Here is a 24,447-nt window from a genome sequence, read left to right as displayed (position 1 = left end):
TCTCCTTCATATTTTTCATCATTAGTGTATAGGAATGCAGGAGATTTCTGTGCATTAATTTTATACCCTGCTACTTTACCAGATTCATTGATTAGCTCTAGTAGTTTTTTGGTAGCATCTCTGGATTCTCTATGTATAGTATCATGTCATATGCAAACAGTGGCAGTTTTACTTCTTTTCTGATTTGGATTCATTTTTTTTTTCTTCTCTGATTGCTGTGGCTAAAACTTCCAAAACTATGTTGAATAATAGTGGTGAGAGGGGGCAACCTTGTCTTGTTCTAGATCTTAGTGGAAATGGTTTCAGTTTTTCACCAGTGAGAACAAAGTTGGCTGTGGCATACATGGCCTTTATTATGTTGAGGTAAGTTCCCTCTATGCTTACTTTCTGGAGAGTTTTTATCATTAATCGATTATCAAAAATTCAAAATTTTGAATTTTGTCAAAAGCTTTTTCTTGTGAAAGCTTTTATCGAGATGATCATATGGTTTTTCTCCTTCAATTTGTTAATATGGTGTATCACATTGATTGATTTGTGTAAATTGAAAAATCCTTGCATTCCTGGGATAAACCCCACTTGATCATGGTGTATGATCATTTTAATGTGCTGTTGGATTCTGTTTGCTAGTATTTTTTTGAGGATTTATGCATCTATGTTCATCAGTGATATTGGCCTGTAGTTTCCTTTTCTTGTGACATCTTTGTCTGGTTTTGCTATCAGGGTGATGGTGGCCTCATAGAATGAGTTTGGGAGTGTTCCTCCCTCTGCTATATTTTGGAAGAGTTTGAGAAGGACAGGTGTTAGCTCTTCTCTAAATGTTTGATAGAATTCACCTGTGAAGCCATCTGGTCCTGGGCTTTTGTTTGTTGGAAGATTTTTAATCACAGTTTCAATTTCAGTGCTTGTGATCGGTCTGTTCATTTTTGCTATTTCTTCCTGGTTCAGTCTCAGAAGGTTGTGCTTTTAAAGAATTTGTCCATTTTTTCCAGGTTGCCCATTTTACTGGCATATAGTTGCTTGTAGTCATCCCTCATGATCCTTTGTATTTCTGCTGTGTCAGTTGTTATGTCTCCTTTTTCATTTCTAATTCTATTGATTTGAGTCTTCTCCCTTTTTCTCTTGATGAGTCTGGCTAATGGTTTATTAATTTTGTTTATGTTCTCAAAGAACCAGCTCTTAGTGTTTTTGATCTTAGCTATTGTTTCTTTCATTTCTTTTTCATTTATTTCTGATCTGATCTTTATGATTTCTTTCCTTCTTCTAAATTTGGGGGTTTTTTGTTCTTCTTTCTCTAACTGCTTCAGGTGTAAGGTTAGGTTGTTTATTTGAGATGTTTCTTGTTTTTTGAGGTAGGTATTGCTATAAACTTTCCTCTTAGAACTGCTTTTGTTGCATCCCATAGGTTTTGGGTCCTTGTGTTTTCATTGTCATTTGTTTCTATGTTATTTTTTGATTTCCTCTTTGATTTCTTCAGTGATGTCTTGGTTATTTAGTAGTATTGTTTAGCCTCCATGTATTTGTATTTTTCACAGATTTTTTTCCTGTAATTGATACCTAGTCTCATAGCGTTGTGGTCAGAAAAGATACATGATATGATTTCAATTTTCTTGCATTTGCCAAGGCTTGATTTGTGACCAAGATATGATCTATCCTGGAGAATGTTCCATGAACACTTGAGAAGAAAGTGTATTCTGTTGTTTTTGGATGGAATGTCCACATCTGCTGGTGTGTTTTGGGGTGTCTGTGACTTTATTATGATTTTAGGCAGCCTTCCCACTAATGGGTAGGGTTGTGTTCCTGTCTTGTTAGTTGTTTGGCATAGGTTGTCCAGCACTGTAGCTTGCTGGTTGTTGAGTGTAGCTGGCTCTTCCTGTTGAGGTGGAGATCTCTGAGAGAGCTTTCGCCATTTGATATTACACGGGGCTGGGAGGTCTCTGGTGGACTAATGTCCTGAACTCGGCTCTCCCACCTCAGAGGCTCAGGCCTGACACCTGGCCGGAGCACCAAGACCCTGTTAGCCACACAGCCAGGTATGTGGGGAGTTTCTTGCCTTTTGGGAAGTCTGAGGTCTTCTGCCAGCGTTCAGTACGTGTTCTGTAGGAGCTGTTCCTCATGTAAATGTATTTTTGATGTATTCATGGGGAGGAAGGTGAGCTACATGCCTTACTCCTCCGCCATCCTGAAGCTATCTCTCAGAGAAGGATATTCTTATCTGAAAATATTTGTGTTTACAATCTAAAATTTAAAGTAATCTGAACTTGTACATTCTTTTTATAACTGAAATTCATAAAGGATATATAGCTGACTCTTGAACAACATGGGTTTGAGTTCTGTGGATCCATTTACATGTGGATTTTTTTCTACTCATTTTTTTTGATCCACTGTTGGTTGAATCCTCAAATGCAGAACCACAGATATAAAACAAGAGTGCATGTGGAGGAAATGTTGCATCACAGGAACCACAGATAGGGAGAACTGGGACACAGAGGGCCGACTATAACTTATAGGCAGAATTTTAACTGTGCAGAGGGCAGCTCACCAAGCTTCTGTGTTGTTCATGTGTCAACTGTAGTTTTAGAGTCATCTTAAGGAAGTGATAGTAACATTTCACCCTTTTGAACCAAGTTATTACGATTGTTATAGCATAGTTAGTGGTACAAATGTTCTTTTTCTGGACTGTTTGTTATTTCAAACTTTTTATACTATTTCATATTAAATAAAATTTTAAAATTACAATGGAAATAAGATATAGGCTAAATAAGACAATGGACCCCGACCCCCCCAAATTCAAAATACTTCTATCAATTTTTCATTTTGGAGGCTTAGTTTCAACAAGAGAATTCTAGGAGACTCCAGTTTAAAAATGTGGGAATGTTTAATTATGTTTATGTAGATAAAGTAGAATACTAGCTAATAATAGCTAATATTCATTGAGCACTTAGTATATACGTACTTCACATATATTCCAAACTATATTTTAATCCTCACAACTCTCTGAGGTAAGTACCACTGTTATCTTCCTTTTATAGATAAAGGGACTAAAGGACAGAAAGATTAAGGGACTTTCCCCACAATTACACACATTGTAGACCCAGGACATGAACTCAAGCAGTAGGACAACAAAAACCTCACTTTCTATCAGTATTCTATAATATTAAAATTCTACTGATTTTTTCCAAGAGTGCTCTAATATAAAATGAAATTAACTAATATTCAAACACTGTGTAAATGCAACAATTTGACATACTATTTTGAGAAACAGAGTACAAATATAAGAGAGTCTATCTGTATAATTTTGTTTCTAATATAGCTCGTTTATGTTATGACTATAACAATTACAGAGATTATAGAAGCTCAAGATATGTGAATCAAAAAAAAGTAGACTGCATACTGAAGTTGCATAGTGTGTAAAGTCATTATATGCTTGAATAAGATATTTAACTTCTTTAAATATCATAGGACTCAACTGTAAAATGGGATAACAGTACCTACCTCATATGATTCCTATGAGGATCAAATGAGATAACACATATAAAAGTACTGCTCAGAGCCTAGCACAAAATAAGCATATAATAAATCTTTGTAAGTGATAATTAGTGAAGGTGATAAATTCTAAGATAATCAACACTGGTAAAAAAACAGGAAAACGTATTATGCTTTAATAATTATTTACAACCTGCCTTAACAGAAAAAGAAGGATCTTCCATAGTTTTCCATTTTTATATCTTTCAAAATGGTTGTCTCTCTTCATTCAAAGTTCTTCTGCAAATATTCATTTCCAAAATTCTTACATCTATCAGTAACAGTATTTCTAGTTAGAGTGTTATAAACTTCCCACTTTCAACCTCTAACTGCCTAAACAGCATCTTACTATTAATCTTTCTTATTAAGAATTTCTACAGCAGTCTAGCTTGTTACTGAACAAGGTAGTTTATTACTCAAAGGGTGACAATAATCAGGATATGACTTTAAATTTATAAGCATAGTCAAATTTCAAATTAATTGTGTACATGTGCATATACATGAGCAAAAGAAGCTTTTTTCTCTCTGAGAAGGTGGCTAAAGCTAGATTGTATTTTTCTCTTTGCAGTACCTGAGGAACAAGGGCAGAGAGAGCGTTGTTAAGGTGATTCAAAAGAAAACAGGGATAAAATTCAACTAACAAATAGAGGATTAGTCTTCAAGGAAGACATACAGGGTTCTCAGACATTTGGCCAAGATCAAGTATAGAATATTATTCTAATTAGAATAGAAATTTCAGGTAAGGAAAGGATGATTAACTAAATCTAAGTTGTAACTGTAAAGCTCAGCAAGTTCCCATGGTTAGCACATAGGAAAAAGAGGATTTGAACTCAGGCAGTCTAACTCCAAAGAGTTCTTAATCACTGTGCTAATACCAAATTACATGGATCATTACCTTAAGAATTAGCATTTTCCTACCTGAAGATTAATTTAAAATCTATTATAACAAATATATTCTAACATTAAAAATGGCATGTTCATCTATTTTGAATACTTTTACCCTTAATCTTAAAATATCACTTTTTACATAGGGAGTTGCTTTGCAATTTTCTATAGCAATGAAAAGCATAATTTATAATTCTCATAAATATATAAATTGGCAATTATTATTCTGCAGCACTGAGGGAAGAAAAAATCTATTTCTCTCATTGGCTCAGAAGCAGCCACTAAAATAAAAAGCTATAATTTCCAAGACTGTTTGCTTTCCTGCTGACATTAGTGAGGCTGGGGCACAAAGCAGGAAGTATACCAGAGCCATTTCACCTTCTGCTTTCAGGAGAACACAGAATGCCAAATAGAAAAGGACCATATTAGGGAAAACACTTTATTTCCAAGTTTCTAAAATAGTATTAAAAACAATAAGGGAAAAATGCAAATTATAAAGTAGTATGATGGCACATCAATCACAACTTCCTAACAGCCCTTTCAGCATTCAGCGGTAATTGCTGAAACACTGAAATAAAGTGATGTTTCAATTATTTCGTTTTAAACAATGACAGGTTTAAGATTCACCTTATTAAAAACCATCCACACCAATATAATAGCATATCATAAGAGAATTGGCTAACAGTTTTTGCAAATGGCAGTTGTTAACGTATTTCTTCTACACATATAAATGTTGTGCTGAGGAGGGGAGTAAGATGTTATTTTCTACCTTTCTTTTATGATGGGTTGTAGAAGCATCCATCTCTTCCTCTCCTATATTATCAATTTGTGAAGTTGGACTACAATTCATTCTCTCCTCTTCTTGCCTCTGGAGTCTGTCTGCTACAGCCTGGATAGCTTCTGTCCATTCTTCCCTACAAAAACAAGAAAAAATTCCCATTAATAAAGAATCATAATGATGCAAATATTTCTCTTTTATAAAATATAAAATCAACACAAAGTCTATTCCAGAGTAATACATAAGCCCCATCTTTACTTCAAGATATACTAGCATTTATTTGGAGGTATATTAACAAAGAAGAAGGAGGAGGAGGAGGGGGAGGAGAAGGGGAGACGGAGAAGACGATTGTAAGAAAACTGACTAAAAATCCTTTTAAAGTATGGTTAAATTTTAATTATCTGCACACATCTTATCTATAAAGTATATGAACCCCCAAAACTTTGCCACACTTTTAAAATGTATTGTTTAGCCATTGTAAGTCCATCACTGACATACTCAGTTTCTTTATTATGGTCCAACAGATGTTCCAAGAAAAAGCTTTCAAAGGCAAAAACTGTTCCCAGATCATAGGTAAGTTTCTGTTTTAAAAAATGATAGGCAGTTTGTAGCTTAAATAATAAATCTCAGGAGCAGTAGTATGAAGCTTTTACTTTTTGACACTTGTGCTATCAGATAAAGGATCATTTATTTCCATATAAATAAAATCAGTTTGCAGATTTCTTAAGACAAAGTCTGTTAGAATTGCATTAAATCTGTAGGTCAATCTGGAGGATATTGCCATCTTAATAAACTAAGTCTTCCAATCCATGAACATGGTATAGCTCTCCATTTATTTAGGTCTTCAATTTTCTAATGCAGTGTTTTGTAATTTTCTGTGAAAATGTCTTGCAAATCTTTAACTAAATTTATTTCTAAGTATTCTTTTATGCTATTATGGAAGTTTAAATTTTTTTTCATTTTCTAATTTTTCTTGCTAGTATTTAGAAATACAATTGCTTTTTCTATGTTGACCTTTTATTCTATAGCCTTAATAATTTCATTTACTATTTCTAACAGCTTTTATTTTTCTGAATTTTCTACAAATACTACCATATTGTCTACAAATAAGAGCAATTTACTTCTTCCTTTCCAGTGTGTTTCCCTTTCATTTCTTTCTCTTGCCTTATAATGCACTAGAACAGACCATCAGTACAATGTTAAAAGTGGTGACAGCAGACATTCTTACTTTGTTCCACATGTTAAGAGAGAAAATATCAAGCCTTTTACCTTTGAGTATTATTAACCTGTAGTTTGTAGATACCCTTAATCAAGTTGAGTAAGTTCCCTTCCATTCCTAGCCAGCTGAGTGTTTTTGTTAAGAAAGAGTGTTGAATTTTTTCAAATGCTTCTTCTGCACCTGTTGAAATGACCATGTAGTTTTCTTTTATCCTATTAATACAGTGAAATTAGTTGAACGATTTTCAGATGTTAATACAACTGAATTCTAGTATAAACTCCATTTAGTCATAATGTATTAACCTTTTTCTTGCATATTTTTTGAATTTGATTTGTCAAACTTTTGTTAAGAAATTTTGCATTGACTATAGTCACAAGTACATTGGGCTACTTCTTTTTTTCTTAAATCAATATTTTTAGTGAACTATAGTTGATTTACATTGCTAATTTTGCTGTATAGCAAAGTAATACAGTTAAATATATATACATGTTTTTAATGTATTCTTTTCCTTTATGGTTTATGATAGGATATTGAACATAGTTCCCTGTGCTATATAGGACTTTGTTGTTTCTCCATTCTATATATAAAAGCTTACATCTGCTAATCCCAACCTGCCATTCTATCGCTCCCCCAACTCCCTCTCCCTTGGCAACCACCAGTCTGTTCTCTAGGTCAAAGATTCTGTTTTTGTTTCATAGATAGGTTCATTTGTGTCATATTTTAGATTCCACATATAAGCGATATCATATTTTGTCTTTCTCTTTCTGACTTACTTCACTTAGTATGATAATCTCTAGTTGCATCCATGTTGCTGCAAATGGCATTTCGTTCTTTTCCATGGCTGAGTAGTATTCCATTGTATATATGTACCACATCTTTATTCATTCATCTGTCGATGGGTATTTAGGTTGTTTCTATGTCTTAGCTATTGTGAATACAGCTGCTATGAATATAGGGGCACATGGCTTTCTGAATTATACTTTTTTTTTTGGCGGTACATGAGCCTCTCACAGTTGTGGCCTCTCCCGTTGTGGAGCACAGGCTCCGGACATGCAGGCTCAGCAGCCATGGCTCATGGGTAGCCGCTCTGTGGCATGTGGGATCTTCCTGGACCGGGGCACGAACCTGTGTCCCCTGCATCAGCAGGTGGACTCTCAACCACTGTGCCACCAGGGAAGCCCTGAATTATGCTTTTGTATGAATATATGCCCAGGAGTGGGATTGCTGGATCATATGCTAATTCTGTTTGTAGATTTCTGAGATACCTCCATACCGTTTTCCACAGTGGCTGCACCAACTTACATTCCCATCAACAATGTAGGAGGGTTCCCTTTCCTCCACACCCTCTCCAGCATTTGTTATTTGTAACTTTTTAATGATGGACATTCTGACTGGTGTGAGGTGGTACCTCATTGCAGTTTTGATTTGCATTCTCCAATAGCAATGTTGAGCATCTTTTCACATGCTTATTGGTCATCTATATTTGTTCTTTGGAGAAATCTCTATTTACGTCTTCTGCCCATTGTTTGACTAGGCTGTTTGTTTTGCTGTTGTTATGAGCTGTTTGTATATTTTGGAAATTAAGCTCTTGTTGGTTGCAATATTTGAAAATATTTTCTCCCATTCTTGTAAGTTGTCTTTTCGTTTTGTTTATCGTTTCCTATGCTGTGCAAAAGCTTGTAAGTTTGATTAGGTCTCATTTGTTTATTTTTGTTTTTATTTCTCTTGCCTTAGGAGACTGACCTAAGAAAACAATGTTAAGATTTATGTCAGAGAATGTTTAGCCTATGATCTCTTCTAGGAGTTTTATGGTGTCATTTCTTATGTTTAAGTCTTTAAGCCATTTTGAGTTTATTTTTGTGTATGGTGACAGGATGTGTTCTAATTTCATTGATTTATATGCGGCTGTCCAACTTTCACAACACCACTTGCTGAAGAGATTGTCTTTTCCCTGTTGTATATTCTTGCCCCCTTTGTTGAAGATTAATTGACAACTGGTGTGTGGGTTTATTTCTGGGCTCTCTGTACTGTTCCATTGATCCATATGTCTGATTTTGTGCCAATACCACACTATTTTGATAACTGTAGCTTTGTAGTATTGTCTGAAGTCTGGGAGGGTTATGCCTCCTGCTTTGTTCTTTTTCTTCAGGATTGCTTTGGTCATTCTGGGTCTTTTATGGTTCCATATGAATTTTAGGATTATTTGTTCTAGTTCTGTGAAAAATGTCATGGGTAATTTGATAGGGATTGCATCAAATCTGTAGATTGCTTTGAGTAGTATAGCCATTTTAACAATATTAATTCTTCTAATCCAAGAGCATGGGATATCTTTCCATTTCTTTGAATTATCTTCAATTTCCCTTATTAATGTTAGTTCTCAGTGTATAAGTCTTTCACCTCCTTTGATCAAATTTATTCATAAGTATTTTATTTTGGGGGGTGCAATTTTTAAAGGTATTTTTTTTTATATTCTCTGATAGTTCATCATTGGTGAAAAGAAATGCAACCAATTTCTGTATGTTAATCTTGTATCCTGCTACCTTGTTGAGTTCGTTTATCATTTCTAGTAGTTTTTATGTGGAGTCTTTAGGGTTTTGTATATATAATATATTATCATCTGCATATAATAACAATTTGACCTCTTGCATTCCAGTTTGGATACCTTTTATTTCTTCTTCATGTTTGACTGCCGCGGTTAGGACTTCCAATACTATGTTGAATAGAAGAAGTGCAAGTGGGTATCCTTGTCTTGCTCCAGATTTTAGCAGGAAAGCTTTCAGCTTTTCACCACTGAGTATTATATTGGCTATAGGTCTGTCATGAATAACTTTTATTATCTTGAGATATGTTCCCTCTCTACCCACTTTTGTAAGAGTTTTAATCATGAATACATGTTGAATTTTGTCAAATGCTTTTTCTGCATCTATTGAGATGGTCATGTGGTTTTTGGCTTTTATGTGGTGTACCACATTGACTGATTTGTGTATGTTGAACCATCCTTGTGAACTTGGGATGATCCCAATTGGTTATGGTGTATGATCTTTTTATGTGTTGTTGGATTTGGTTTGCTAATATTTTGTTGATATAGTTCTCTCTTCTTATGGTAGCACTGACCATTTTTTGGAATGAGGGTGACACTAGCCTTATAAAATGAGAAGGGAAAGGTTCCCACCTCCATTATTTTATGTAATTAATTGTGTAGGCTTGGTAATATTTCCTCTTCAAATACTTGACAGAAGTAAATAGTGAAGCCATCTGGAATTGGAGTTTTTCTTCAGGAAAAATTTTTTTACTCAAACTCAATACTGTTCATTGATATTGAGCTGTCCAAGTTTGCCAATGTTTTCTAGGGGTATCAGTAATTTGTGTCTTCCCTCTTTTTTCTATTTTTTCCTAACAATCTTCCAAGACATTTTTTGATTCTATTAAGTATTTCAAAGAACTAACTTTTGTTTATGGATTATTCCCTATTATTTTTCTGCTTTCTATTTAATTGAATTCTACTGTCTATTGTTTCCTTCTTTTGGATTGCTCTGGGATTAATTTACTCTACTTTTCTACTTTCTTAAGATGGAAATTTAATGACTAGAGAACGTTCTTCTTTTCAAATACAAGCATTAGAGGTGATACATTTCTCTCTAAGCACCTTTTTGCATCTATGCTCATCAGTGATATTCGTCTGTAATTTTTTTGTCTAATATCTTTGGTTTTGGTATCAGGGTGATGGTGGCCTCGTTGAACAAGTTTGGGAGTGATCCTCCCTCTGCAATTTTTTGGAAGAGTTTGAGAAGGATAGGTATTAGCTCTTCTCTAAATATTTGATAGAATTCGCCAGTGAAGTGATCTGGTCCTAGACTTTTGTTTGTTGGAAGATTTTCAATCACAGTTTCAATTTCAGTACCTATGATTGGTCTGCTTATATTTTCTATTTCTTCCTGGTTCAGTCTTGGAAAATTGTACCTTTCCAAGAATTTGTCCATTTCTTCCAGGTTGTCCATTTTATTTGCACATAGTTGCTTGTATTAGTCTCATGATCCTTTGTATTTCTGCGGTGTCAGTTGTAATTTCTCCTTTTTCATTTCTAACTTTATTGAGTCCTCTCCCTTTTCTTGATGAGTCTGGCTAAAGGTTTATCAATTTTGTTTATCTTCTGAAAGAACCAACTTTTTATTGATCTTTGCTATTGTTTTCTTCATTTCTATTTCATTTATTTCTGCTCTGATCTTTATGATTTCTTTCCCTTTGCTAACTTTGGGTTTCCTTTGTTCTTCTTTCTCTAGTTGCTTTAGGTGTAAGGTTAGATTGTTTATGTGAGATTTTTCTTGTTTCTTGAGGTGAGATTCAATTGCTACATACTTCCCTCTTAGAAGTGCTTTTCCTGTGTTTTGGAAACAGTTTTGAGTCATTGTGTTTTTGTTGTCATTTGTTTCTATGTACTTTTTTTCTTTCCTTTTTGATTTCTTCAGTGATCTCTTAGTTTTTTAGCAGCGCACTGTTTAGCCTCCATGTGTTTGTGTTATTTACAGCTTTTTTCCTCTGATTTCTAATCTCATAGCGTTGTGGTCAAAAAAGATACTTGATATGATTTCAATTTCCTTACATTTTCCGAGGCTTGATTTGTGACACAAGATGTGATCTATCTTGGAGTATGTTCCTTGTGCGCTTAAGCAGTATTCTACTGCTTTCCGGTGGAATGTCTTATAAATATCAATTAAATCTATGTGGTGTATTGTGTTATTTAAAGCTTCTGTTTCCTTATTTATTTTCTGTCTGGATGATCTGTCCATTGGTGTACATAGGGTGTTAAATTCCACCACTATTATAGTGTTACTGTTGATTTCCCCTTTTATGGCTGTTAGCATTTGCCTTATGTACTGAGGTGCTCTTATGTTGGGTGCATAAATATTTATGATTATTATGTTTTCTTCTTGGATTAATCCCTTGATCATTATGTAGTGTCCTTCCATGTCTCTTGTAACAAGCCTTTATTTTAAAGTCTATTTTATCTGATACGAGTATTGCTACTCCAGCTTTCTTTTGATTTCCATTTGCATGGAATAGCTTTTTCCATCTCCTCACTTTCAGTCTGTATGTATCCCTAAGTCTGAAGTGGATCTCTTGAAGACAGCATATATGGGTCCTGTTTTTGTATCCATTCAGCCAGTCTGTATCTTTTGGTTGGAGTATTAAATCCATTTACATTCAAGGCGATTATTGGTATGTATGTTCCTATTACCATTTTCTTAATTGTTTGGGGTTTGTTTTTGTGGGTCTTTTTCTTCTCTTGTGTTGCCCACCTAGAGAAGTTCCTTTAGCATTTGTTGTAAAGCTGGTTTGGTGGTGCTGAATTCTCTTAGCTTTTGTTTGCCTATAAAGCTTTTGATTTCTCTGTTGAATCTGAATGAGATCCTTGCTGGGTAGAGTAATCTTGGTTGTACGTTTTTCCCTTTCATCACTTTAAATATATCCTGCCACTGCCTTCTGATCTGCAGAGTTTCTGCTGAAAAATCAGCTGATAACCTTATAGGGATTCCCTTGTATTTTATTTGTTGCTTTTCCCTTGCTGTTTTTAATTTCTTTTTCTTTGAATTTAATTGTTGTTAGTTTGATTAATATGTGTCTTGGTGTGTTTCTCCTAAGGTTTATCCTATATGGGACTCTCTGTGCTTCCTGGACTTGGGTGGCTATTTCCTTTCCCATGTTAGGGAAGTTTTCAACTATAATTTCTTCAGATATTTTCTCAGACACTTTCTCTTTCTATTCTTCTTCTGGGACCCCTATAATTTGTTATGTTGTTGCATTTAATATTGTCCCAGAGGTCTCTGAGACTGTCCTCAGTTCTTTTCATTCTTTATTCTGCTCCTCAGTGGTTATTTCCACCATTCTATCTTCCAGCTCATTTATCCATTCTTCTGTCTCAGTTATTCTGCTATTGATTCCTTCTAGTGTAGTTTTCATTTCAGTTATTGTGTTGTTATTCACTGTTTGTTTGGTTTTTAGTTCTACTAGGTCTTTGTTAACCATCTCTTGTATTTTCTTGATCCGTGCCTCCATTCCATTTCTGTGACTTTGGATCATCTTTACTATCATTACTCTGTATTCTTTTTCAGGTAGGTTGCCTATTTCCTCTTCTTTTATTTGGTCTTGTAGGTTTTTACCTTGCTCCTCCATCTGTAAAATGTTTTTGTCATCTGTTTTTTTTTTTTTTTTGATGGGTGGGGCTGTGTTTCTGTCTTACTGGCTGTTTGGCTTGCAGCATCCAGCACTGGAGTTTTGCAGGCAGTTGGGTAGAGCTGGGTCTTGGTGCTGAGATGAGGACCTCCAGGAGACCTCGCTCCAATTAAGATTCCCTGGGGTCTGAGCTTCTCTGTTGGTCCAGCTGTTTGGACTCAGCACTCCCACCACAGGAGCTCAGGCCCAACCTCTGCCCTGGGAGCTAAGGTACCACAATCCATGCATCACAGCAGTCATTTCCAGAGAAGCTTTGGGATTACTGGAATATCTGACATGGACTGAAGTGTTATTTAATTAATTTATTTACGTATATCAATTTTAACAGCTTTATTGGAATATAATTCACATATCACACAAAGTACTCCTTTAATGTGAACAAGTCAGCGATATCTAGTATGTTCACAAAATTGTGCAATCATCACCATAACTTAATCACATTTAAGAACATTTTAATCACCCCAACGAGAAACCCTAACCCTAGGCATCTACCAATGTACTTTCTGTCTGTCTGCCTGTTCTAAGCACTTCACATAAATGGAATCATACAATATATTGTTCTTTACGACTGGCTTCTTGTGATTTAACAAAATGTTTTTCAGGCTCATCCATGATGAAGAAATACTTCATTTCTTATTATTTTTGAATAACATTACATTGTAAAAATGTACCATATTTATTTATCCAATTGTCAGTTCATGGATATTTCTATTGTTTGTACTTTTTGGCAATTATGAATAATGCTACTATGAACATCATATGTAAGTTTTTTTGAGTATACATAAGTTTTTATTTCTTTGTGGTATATACTTAGGAGAGGAATTGCTGGGTCATATGGTAACTCTATATTTAACTTTTGAGGACCTGCCATATTGTTTTCCAAAGCAGCTGTACCATTTTACACTGCAACCAGCACTGTATGAGGCTTCCAATTTCTCCACACTTGCTATTATCTGTCTGTTTTATTGTAGCTATCCCAGTGCATGTGAAGTGGTATCTCACTGTGACTTTGATTTTTGTTTTCCTGAAGCTAATGATGTTGAGCACCTTCTCATGTGCTCATGGGCTATTTGTATACCTTCTTTGGAGAAATTTCTATTCAAATCCTTTGCTCATTTTTTAATTGTGTGATTTGTCTTTTGTATTGAGTTGTAAGATTTCTTTGTATATTCTGGATACAAGTCCCTTATAACGTATATGATTTGCAAACATTTTCTCCCATACTGTGGGTTGTCTTTTCACTTTCTTGATATTGTCTTTCAAAGGATAAAAGTTTTAATTTTGATGATTCCAAATTACCTATTTTTGTTTCTTTTCTTGCTTGTGCTTTTTGTATCATACCTAGGAAATCACTGCCTAATCCAAGATTATTAACATTTACATCTATGTTTTCTTCTGAGTGTTTTATAGTTTTAGCTCTTACATTTAGGTTTTTGATCAATTTTTAGTTAATTGCTGTATACAGTGTGAGGTATAGGTCTAAATTCATTTTTTTGCATGTGAACATCCAGTTATCCCAACACCATTTGTTGAAACATTGTTCTTTGCCGTTGAATGGCCTTGGCACCCCCTGACAATAATCAATTGACCACAGAGATATGGGTTTGTTTCTGGACTCTCCATTCTATTCCATTATCTGTCTATATACTATCCTTATGTCAGTACAATACTGTCTTGATTATAGTAGCTTTGTAGTGGGTTTTGAAATTGGGAATTGTAAGTACTTGAACTTTGTTCTTCTTTTTCAAGACTTTCCATCCATTCCAGGACCCTTTTATTTGTTATTGTTAGAATTCTAGGGTCAGATTATTAATTTCTGGGGGGAAAGAGCAGTTCAAATTTTGATAGGGATTTTATTGAATCAGTAGGTCTACTAGGGGAGTATTGCCATCTTAACACTAAGTCTTCCAATACGTGAATGTGAGGTGCCTTTCCACTTATTTAGATCTTCTTTAATTTCACTCAACAATGTTTTGTGTAGTTTTCAGTGTACAAGTCTTGCATGTCATTTGTTAAATTTATTCCTAAGTATATTATACTTTTGATGCTATTGTAAATGGAACTGTTTTATTACTTTCATTTTTGAATTATTCATTGTAAGTGAATAGAAATACAATTGATTTTTGTATATGATCTTGTATTGTAACCTTGTTGAGTCCCTGTATTAGGTCTAATAGTTTTGTGCAGCGGGTGGGGGTTCTTTAGGATTTTCTATACACAGGATTATGTCATCTGCAAATAGAAAAGTTTTACTTCTTTTCCAATGTAGATTCATTTTATTTCTTTCCTTTGCCTAATAGCCCTGTCCAGAACCTCCAGAACAATATAGAATAGAATTGGTGAGAGATGACATTCTTGCATTGTTCCTGATTTTAGGGGGAAGCATTTCTGTCTTTCACCATTAAGTATGGTGTTAGCTGTGGGTTTTTCATAGATGTCTTATATCAGGTTGAAGATGTTTCTTTCTATTTCTAGTTTGAGTGTTTTTATCATGAAGGGATGTTAAATTTTGCCCAATGCTTTTTATGCAGCTACTGAGATGATAATGTGGTTTTTGTCCTTTATTCTATTGATGTGGTATACTTAACTTAATTGAGCCTTAATATTAAATCAATGTTGCATTTCTGGAATAAAACCCACTTGCTCATGCTGTTTAAAAAAAAAAGGCTTAGCTGTGGGGGGTGGGGCTAGGCGCGGGCAGGGCCTAGGCTTAGGTGGGTGGAAGAGGCCCGGGGGGGGTGGGGGGGGGGGGGGGCCTAGGCCCCCAGAGGGGCCTCGGGGTGACCCCTCCCCCAGCCCCTCCCCTCCCCTCCCCCAGCTGTCCCTCAGGGACACCAATCCCTTCTTGCCTCTACTTTTCCTCCCTTCCTCCCATGCCCCCAGGCCCCACATGGCCAGAGGGGGCCTTGGAGGGCAGAGGATCAGGTGCTGGACCTCACCAGGCTCCCTGGGCCTGAGTGGGTGTGGGAAATGCTGGCTGTGTTCCCTCCTGATCCTCCGATCCCGAGAAGGTTTCCCTCCATTCCCGCTGATCTCTTCACCATGGGTAGGCCCCTCCCGAGCGTGGGAACCCCTCCCCTCCCCCAGCCACCCCTCAGGGGCACCAGTCCCCATCTAGCCTCTACTTTTCCTCCCCCTCCCTCCCACACCCCCAGGACCCATGCAGCCGGAGCGGCCCTCAGAGGTCAGAAGATCAAGCCCTGGACCTCAGTAGACTCCCTAGGCCCAAGTGGGCAGGGGAAACACTGGCTGTGTTCCCTTCCAATCCTCTGATCCCTTGAGAGTCTCTCCCTGTCCCTGTTGGTCCTCTCTCTGTGAGTGGGCCCCTCCAAGCGTGGGAACTCTTCCCCTCCCCCAGTCACCCCTCAGGGGCACCGGTCCTGTCTGGCCTCCACTTATCCTCCCCTCTCCCTCCCCCAACATCCTACCCGATCGCTCGGGGGTTCCTCCCATCCCCTCAGGTGTGCAAGCTCCCCCATCAGTGCCTGGTAAGTGCCCTAGTTGTGAGGAGAGGAGAGCTCCACGTCCTCCTACTCTGCCATATTGAACCCGCCTGTATCTGTGGTTTTGCATCCTCAGATTCAACCAACTAAGCATTGTGTAGCGCTGGAGAATGTATTTATTGAAAAAAGATCCACATATAAGTTGAATAGTGCAGTTCGAACCATATTGTTCAAAGATCAGCTGTAATTTGTAATGGCTCTTTTGAATTTTGTTTTTGACTCAGTGATTACTAAGAGGTATGTTATTCAATTTCCAAACACCTGCAGCTTTTCTGGTTTTCTTATTCACTTGATTTCTAATCAATCATTTTATAATCCAGGATTATAAACCAGGATACAATTAATCCTGGTGAAATAACCATATGTATTTGAAAACTGTTTATTCTGCCAATTTTGGGTGTAGTAGTCTGTAAATATCAATTACATCATGGTGGTAGTATAATTCTATGTCTTTGTTGATTTTTTGTCTAGTTGCTCTTATTGAAAAAAATTTTTTAATTTCCAAATATGATGGTGGGATTATCTGTTTTTCTCTTTTTAATCGTTACTGTATGCATACATATTAATAAATGTATATCATCCAGATCAATCGACCCTTTTATCCTAGCTGTCTTACTAGTTTCTAGTAATATTTTATTTTGAAATCTCATATAATATAGCAAATCTCTTTTTTATGCTTAATGAATGCATGATACAACCTAGCTCTCTTTATATTTAAAGTACATCTCTTACAGAGAGTATTTAAGTAAACCTTGCATTTTCATCAATTCTGAAATTCTCTGCCTTTTAACTGCAGTGTTAAATACATTAATACTTAATACAATTATTTATATGGTTGCACAAGAGTCCACTGTTTTATTTTTTTCTGCTTGTTTCCTCTTCTTATTTTCCTCTTTGCCTTTCTGGTTTTGTTTTATTATTTTATACATTTTTCAGGATTCCAGTTTGGTTTTCCTTCAGGGTTTTCGGCCATCTTATTCTGCATTATTTTAAAATATACTCTTAACTTACACAGAGTTCACTTATATAATGTAAAACAGATTCATTAATGTTTTATGATTCTATTTCTCTTCATATTATCTTGGTGATCATCATACCCTTCCTTTCCTTTTAGAAGTTATCCTTGAAATTATAACATTCATCCCTGACTTAGCAAAGTCTAATATATCAGTACTTCTAACTCTTCCCAGAAAACGCAGTGAGGTCTCTAGAAATGAACTCCATTTTCCCGTTGACCTCAATTTATGCTATTATTTCAGATCTGTTTTATTCTTTATATAATCAAACCACAAAATATATTATTATTGTTCATAAGATCAATACTCATTTGGCTTTATCAACTTATTTACTATTTTAACTGTTTTTCATTTATTCTCACATCTTTCCTCCCATTTGGAATGATTTTTATTCTGTCTGAAGAAGGATTTCCTTTACAGCAGGCCTGCTGGTAACAAACTGTATCAGTAATCTCTTCTCTGCTCTGCACTTTAAAATTCCTTTAAAAATATAAATATGCATTGTGAACTGAATACCTCAGTAAAGCTAATTAGCATTCATTACATCACATAGGTACCATTTTTTTGTTCTTTGCATCCTCCCTATCTGGCCACCACCTGTTTGTCCTCCATATCTATGTGTTTCTGTTTTGTTTTTAGATTCCACATATAACTGAAATCATATGGTATTTGTCTCTGTCTGCCTTATTCACTTAGTATAATACTCTTTTAGGTTCATCCATTTTGTCACGTTAAGATTTCATTCTTTTTTCCATTGTGTATGCATACCACATCTTCGTTATCCATTCATCTATGGATACACAATAAGGTTGCTTCCATAGCTTGGCTACTTTAAATAATACTGCAATGAACACAAGGGTGCATACATCTTTTCAAATTAGTGTTTTCATTTTCTTGAGAAAAATAACTAGAAGTAAACTTGCTAGATTGGATGGTAGTACTATTTTTAATTTTTGAGGACCGTCCATACTGTTTTCCATAGTGGCTGCACCAATTTACATTCCTGCCAACAGTGTACAAGGGTTCCCTTTTCCCCACATCCTCATCAGCACTTGTTATTTCTTATCTTTCTGATAATTTCTATTCTAACAGGTGTGAGGTGATATCTCATTGTGGTTTTGATTTCCATTTTGAGCATCTTTTCATGGGTCTGCTGGCCATCTGTATGTCTTCCTTGGAAAAATGTCTATTCAGATCCTATGCTTATTTTTTATTCAGATTGTTTTCCTGATATTGAACTGTGTGAGAGTTCTTTATGTGTTTTGAATATTAACCATTTATTGGATATATAATTTGCAAATATCTTCTCCCATTTAGTAAGTTGCCTTTTTGTTTTGTTAATGGTTCTCTTCACTGTGTAGAAGCTTTTGTTTGATATATTCTCATTTGTTTATTTCTGCTTTTGTTTTTCTTGCCTGGGAAGACCTATCAAAAAAATATTGCTAAGACTGATGTCAAAGAGCATACTGAGGGCTTCCCTGGTGGCGCAGTGGTTGGGAGTCTGCCTGCCAATGCAGGGGACACAGGTTCGAGCCCTGGTCCAGGAGGATCCCATATGCCATGGAGCAACTAGGCCTGTGCGCCACAGCTGCTGAGCCTGCACTCTGGAGCCCGTGAGCCACAGCTGCTGGGCCCGTGTGCCACAACTACTGAGGCCCGTGTGCCTGGAGCCCATGCTCTGCAACAGGAGAGGCCGCTGCAGTGAGAGGCCTGTGCACCACAATGAAGAGTAGCCCCTGCTCGCCGCAGCTGAAGGAAGCCCGCATGCAGCAACGAAGACCCAATGCAGCCATAAGTAAATAAATAAATAAATAAATAAATTTTTTTAAAAAAGAGTATATCGACTATGTTTTCTTTTAGGAGTTTTGTGCTTTCAGTTCTCACATTTAAGTCTTGAATTCATTTTGAGATTATTTTGTATATAGTTTAAGAAAGTAGTTCAGTTTCATTCTTTTGCATGAAGCAGCCAGTTTTCCCAACACCATTTATTTAAGCATTTCTCCTCTTCAATTTTTTTAGAGTAGCTTAACAAGGATAGATATTAGCTCTTCTTTAAATGTTTGGTAGAATTCACCTGAAAAGCTGCCTGGCCTGAACTTTTGTTTGTTGGAAGGTTTTGGTTTTTTTTAAACTGATTCAATTTCAATTACTGGTAACTGGTCTGTTCATATACTCTATTTCTTCCTCATTCAGTCTTGGGAGATTATACATTTCTAGTAATTTATCCATTACTTCTAGGTTGTCCATTTTACTGGTGTATAATTGTTCACAGTATTCTTTTATGATCCTTTCTTTACTGGGGTTTTGGTTGTAATGTCTCCTCTTTCATTTCAGATTTCATTTATTTTGGCCCTTTTCTCTTTTTCTTGATGAGTCTGTCTAAAGGATTTTCAATTTTGCTTACTTTTTCAAAGAACCAGCTTTTAGTTTCATTGATATTTTCTATTATTTTTTCAGTCTCTATTTTATTAATTTCTACTCTGGCCTTTATTATTTATTTCTTTCTACTAATTCAGGGTTTTGTTTATTCTTTATTCTTCTAATCCTAGTTTTCTTAGGTGAAAGGTTAGGGTGCTTATTTGAGATTTCTCTTGTTTCCTGAGGTAGGCATGTATTAATACAAGTTTCCCTCTTAGAGCTGCTTTTGCTGTATCCCACTGATTTTGAATCATTGTGTTTCCATTTTCATTTGTCTCAAAGTATTCTTTTATTTCCTCTATGATTTATTTAGTGACCCACTGATTATTTAGTATCATATTGTTTAGCTGCCATGTGTCCATGTAGGTGATTTCTAGTCTCATACCTTCATAGTCGGAAAAGATGCTTGATATAATTTCAATCCTTAAATTTGTTGAGACCTGTTTTGTGGCCTAGCATGTGATATATCCCGGAGAGTCTTTCATGTGCACTTGAAAAGAATGTGTATTCTGCTGGGTTTAGATGGAATATCCTCTCTCTCTTTGTATGTGTGTGTGTGTGTGTGTGTATGTGCGTGTGTGTGTGTATGTATGTATCTATATTATCTGGTCTAATGTGAAATTTAAGGCCAGTATTGCCTTACTAATTTTTCTGTTTGGATGATCTGTCCATTGATGTAAGTGGGATGTTAAAAGTCCCCTATTATTGTGTTATTGTCAATATCTCCCTTTAATATTTGCTTTATGTATTTAGGTGCTCCTATGTTGGGTACATATATATTTACAATTTTTATATGTTCTTCTTGATCCCTTTATCATCATGTGTATCCTTCTTTGTCTCTTGCTAAAGTCTTTGCTTTAAACTCTATATATTGGCATTTTGTATTTACTGGCATTTTATTTATTGCTTTCTGGTCGTTTTTGTGGTTATTTTTTGTTCCTTTCTTCTTTTGTTCTCTTCCCTACTGACATGATGACTAGCTTTAGTATCATACTTGCATTATATTAACATTGTATGTGATCATTTTAAGTTGATGATCACTTAACTTCAAACACATTCTAACAATCCACCCCCATACACACATTTAATGTTTTAGACATATTTTACATCATTTTGTTTTGTGTGTCCCTTAACTACTTATTGTAGCTATAAATGATTTTACTACTTTTGTCTTTTAACCTTTCTACTAGCTTTAAAAGTGATTGATGTACCAGCATTATTATATATTTGCCTGGTTACCAATGAGATGTTTCCTTTATTAATTTTCATATTTTCTAGTTGTGGTCTTTTATTTCCCAGTCAGGGAAGTCCCTTTAACATTTCTTTTATAACTGGTTTGGTGCTGCTCAACTCTTCTAGATTTTGTCTATAAAACTATTTCTCTCTCCATCAAATCTGAATGACAGCATTGCTAGGTAGAGCATTCTTGATTGTAGGATCTTTTCCTTTCATCACTTTAAATATATCACGACACTCCCTTCAGGCCTGCAAAAGTTTCTACTGAAAAATCAGCTCATAGTCTTAAGGACGTTCCCTTGTACATAACTACTTGCTTTTCCCTTGCTACTTTGAAGATTCTCTTTCTTTAAATTTTGCCATTTTAATTACAGTATGTATTGGTATGAATCTCTTTAGGTTCATTTTATTTTGGCCTCTATGTCTCCTGGACCAGATGTCTGTTTCCTTTTCCAGGTTAAAGAAGTTTTTAGCTATTATTTATTCAAATAAGTTCTCTCCTCTTTCTCTCTCTCTTCTCCTTCCGGGATCTCTTATAATGTGAATGTTAGTATGTCTGATGTTGTCCCCAGGTCTCTTAAACTAACTTTATTTTTTAAAATTCCTTTTTTCTTTTTTCAGTTCATCTTGTGTGATTTCCACTACTCTCTGTCTTCCAGTTCACTGATCTTTCCGTCTATCATCTAATCTACTATTGATTCCTTCTAGTGTATTTTTTATTTCAGCTATTGTATTCTTCAGTTTTCTCTGGTTGTTCTTTACATTTTCTAACTCTTTGTTAAACTTCTCACTGTGTTCATCCTTTCTTCTCCTGAGTATGTTGAGCATCTTTATGATCATTACCTTGAACTCTTTATCCAGTAAATTGCTTTCCTCTACTTCACTTAGTTCTTCTGGGGTTTTATCTTCTTCCTTTGTTTGGAACATATTTCTCTGTTACCTCACTTTGCATAATTCTCTGTTTTTATTTCTATGTATTAGGTAGGTTGGTTACATTTCCCAGTTTAGAGAAATGGACTTATGTAGGAATCATCATATGGGGCTTAGCAGCACACCTCCCTCTGGTCACCAGAGCTATATGGTGCCTCCATGTGGGCTGTATGGGCCCTTCTCTTGTGGCAGGGCTGACCACCATAGGCACAGTGGTAGGGGGTGTTGACCCCCGAGTTGGTTGGATAACAGGCCCTGACATGTGGAGGCTGCCAGCCTACTAGTGGGTGGGGCTGGGTCCCAGTACAGCTGGCTTCATGGTCCAGGAGGTGCTGAGGCTAGTTCTTATCTTCTGGCGGTCAAGGCCAGGTTCTGGGGTCACCAGCTTCAGGGCCCAGGGTATTTGGGTGCTACCCGGTTGGTGGGATAGCTAGGTCATGTCCCAAGCCAGCTGTCTGTGGGTTCTGGGAGGTCCCCGTGATGCTGCTGGCCCACTAGTAGGTTGACTGTGGTGCCTGAGGGCTCCCAAGGCTGATCCAGACCCACTGGTGTGTGGGGCCCTGGGGCTGGTGGGCAGAGCCAGGACCTGTTGGGTTCCATGCTGGTGCTTCCTGGCTGATGGGTGGGCAAGCTACCAGTGCTGATAATCTAGAGGGAAAACTTCAAAATGCTGCTTACCAGCACCAGTGTCCTTTTGGTAGAAGGAGCTCTCCAAAATGGCTGCTGCCAGCATCTATATCCCTAGGGAGAGTCACAGTTGCCTTCTGCCTCTCTGGGAGGCTCAAGGTCATCAAGCAAGTGGGTCTGACTCAGGCTCTCTTCAAATTACTGCCTCTGTGGCCTCTGCATTGGGAGATTTTACATGAGCCCTTTAAGAGCAAGTCTGTTTCCTACAGTCCTCCAGCTCTCCCATATGTGAGTCTTGCTCACTTTCAAAGCCAGACATTCTGGGTGCTCCTCTTCCTGGTGCAGGATCCCTGTGCTGGGGAGCGTGATGTAAGGCTTGGACCTCTCACCCTTTGGGGAGAACCTCTGCAACTGTCTCCACTCCTCCTACCCATTTTTATATCTTTAGTTTTGAAAAATCTCTCGTGCTAGTCTTCAGGTTGTTCTCATCTGTAAACAGTTGCAATTCTGATGTGCCTGTGGGAGAAGTAGAGCTCAGCGTCTCCCTTCTCCACCATGTTGGCCATACCTCTTAAATTGTTATCAATATTTAACTGAAATTGTTAAAATATTCAACTGACATATTTTCATTTTACTTTTATTTCTGGAAAATATTTTAGGTCATTAGCACTTATTTTCCTTCAGCACATTAACTCCGACTATCATTCCATTCTATACATTCCATGTCAGTGGTTTCTGTTGATCTCTTACCTCTTGATCTCATTGTTGCTCCTCTGAAGGCAAAGTATTTTTTATCTCTATGTGCTTTGTTGATTTTCCCACTTTCTTTTGTTTTCAAAAGTCTAACAAAACTAGGTGGGTTTTCCTTCTATTTTTTCCTCCATAAGGATTTATAGGACTTCTTGAATAAGTGATTTGATATCTTTTTAGACATTTTATAAAGTTTTCAGCCATTATCTCTTCAAATACTTTCTGCCCCATTCTTTCACTCTTATTTTTTGAGACTCCAAATGTGTGTTATGTAAGACCATCTCACTGCATTCCCTTTATCTTACATTTGCCTCTTATTTATCTTTATTTTCTATCCTTCTATCTTTTCATTTTTCAACTGGATATGATTAGAACCATATCTTTGAGTTCACTAACTTTCCCTAATGCTAGACCAAATTTATTACTAAAACCTCCCACTAACACTAAGAACTTTAAATATCTTATTTTTTAATTTTATAATTCTCATTTTATTCATTATTTTATAATTTCTAGCTCTATGCTGAATTTCTCAGCCTTAACTTTTATTTCCTTGAACATACTAATACATATTTATTTTAATTTGCCTGATAACTCCATTATCTGGAGCCCCTATGAATCTGACTCTGTTGTCTATTTTGTTTTTGTGGTTTTGGCCACACTGTCTTGAATATTTGTATACTTGTTTTTTTTAATGAGTATTGAACAATATACATGAAAAAGGAAATAGTTTGAGGCCTAATAAGATATAATCTTCTTTTAGAGATTTGCTTTTAGCAGGCTTGTAGGAGACTCACAAAAGGGGATTATGTTAACCAAATTTAAGGAATGAGATAATTTAATGCTAGACTTCAATCCTTAAAAGGTAAGTCTAAATCCAGTTTACATTTTATTCTAGGGTATAGTCCTTTAGAGAGCCAACCTAAAATATAGTCATTTACCATGTCTCCTTTTGGTAGGCCCCGGATTCCAAAATTTGATTCACAGATCTGACAGTTACTCCAAATCTTAACATGTCAGACATGTCTTCTAGAATTGGCAGATACCCCTAGAGAAAGAGTGGGCTCACTTTTCTGGGTTTCTTTCTTCCAGAGTGTTTTGACCCATAATTCTTCACATCCTTATTGGCTCTTGGATGTCACCTCCCCTCAACCCTTTTTGTGAAAATTCTGTCCAGCTTTTCTAGTAAGTTCTTAGGTGGACTACTAACCAAAATTACCTAATTCACCATAAGTGAACAACACAGATGTGTGTGTGTGTGTGTCTGTGTGTGTGTGTGTGTATATATATATATATATATATATATATATATATATATATATATATATATATATA

At 36.2% G+C, this 24,447-nt stretch overlaps 1 protein-coding gene across 11 annotated transcripts in view; it reads right to left on the bottom strand.

Annotated features, from left to right (window-relative positions):
* The window catches only part of AKT3 (AKT serine/threonine kinase 3), a 386,997-nt gene that overhangs the window by 179,147 nt on the left and 183,403 nt on the right, over positions 1-24,447 (bottom strand). For all 11 annotated transcript variants that reach the window (XR_003794278.1, XM_029227101.1, XM_029227105.1 and 8 more), the window contains one exon: positions 5,177-5,321. Coding sequence is in view for 10 of the 11 variants with exons in the window: in XM_029227101.1 (XP_029082934.1) it covers positions 5,177-5,321 (145 nt within the window). In the remaining variant the exon portion in view is untranslated. The remainder of the gene's footprint in view (positions 1-5,176; positions 5,322-24,447) is intronic.

This window comes from Monodon monoceros, unplaced genomic scaffold, assembly GCF_005190385.1.
Source record: "Monodon monoceros isolate NGI ecotype Baffin Bay Population unplaced genomic scaffold, NGI_Narwhal_1 Super_Scaffold_18, whole genome shotgun sequence".
Taxonomy (NCBI): Eukaryota; Metazoa; Chordata; class Mammalia; order Artiodactyla; family Monodontidae; genus Monodon; species Monodon monoceros.
Note: the sequence above shows the minus strand (reverse complement) of the source record. Positions and strands in the feature narration are given on the sequence as shown.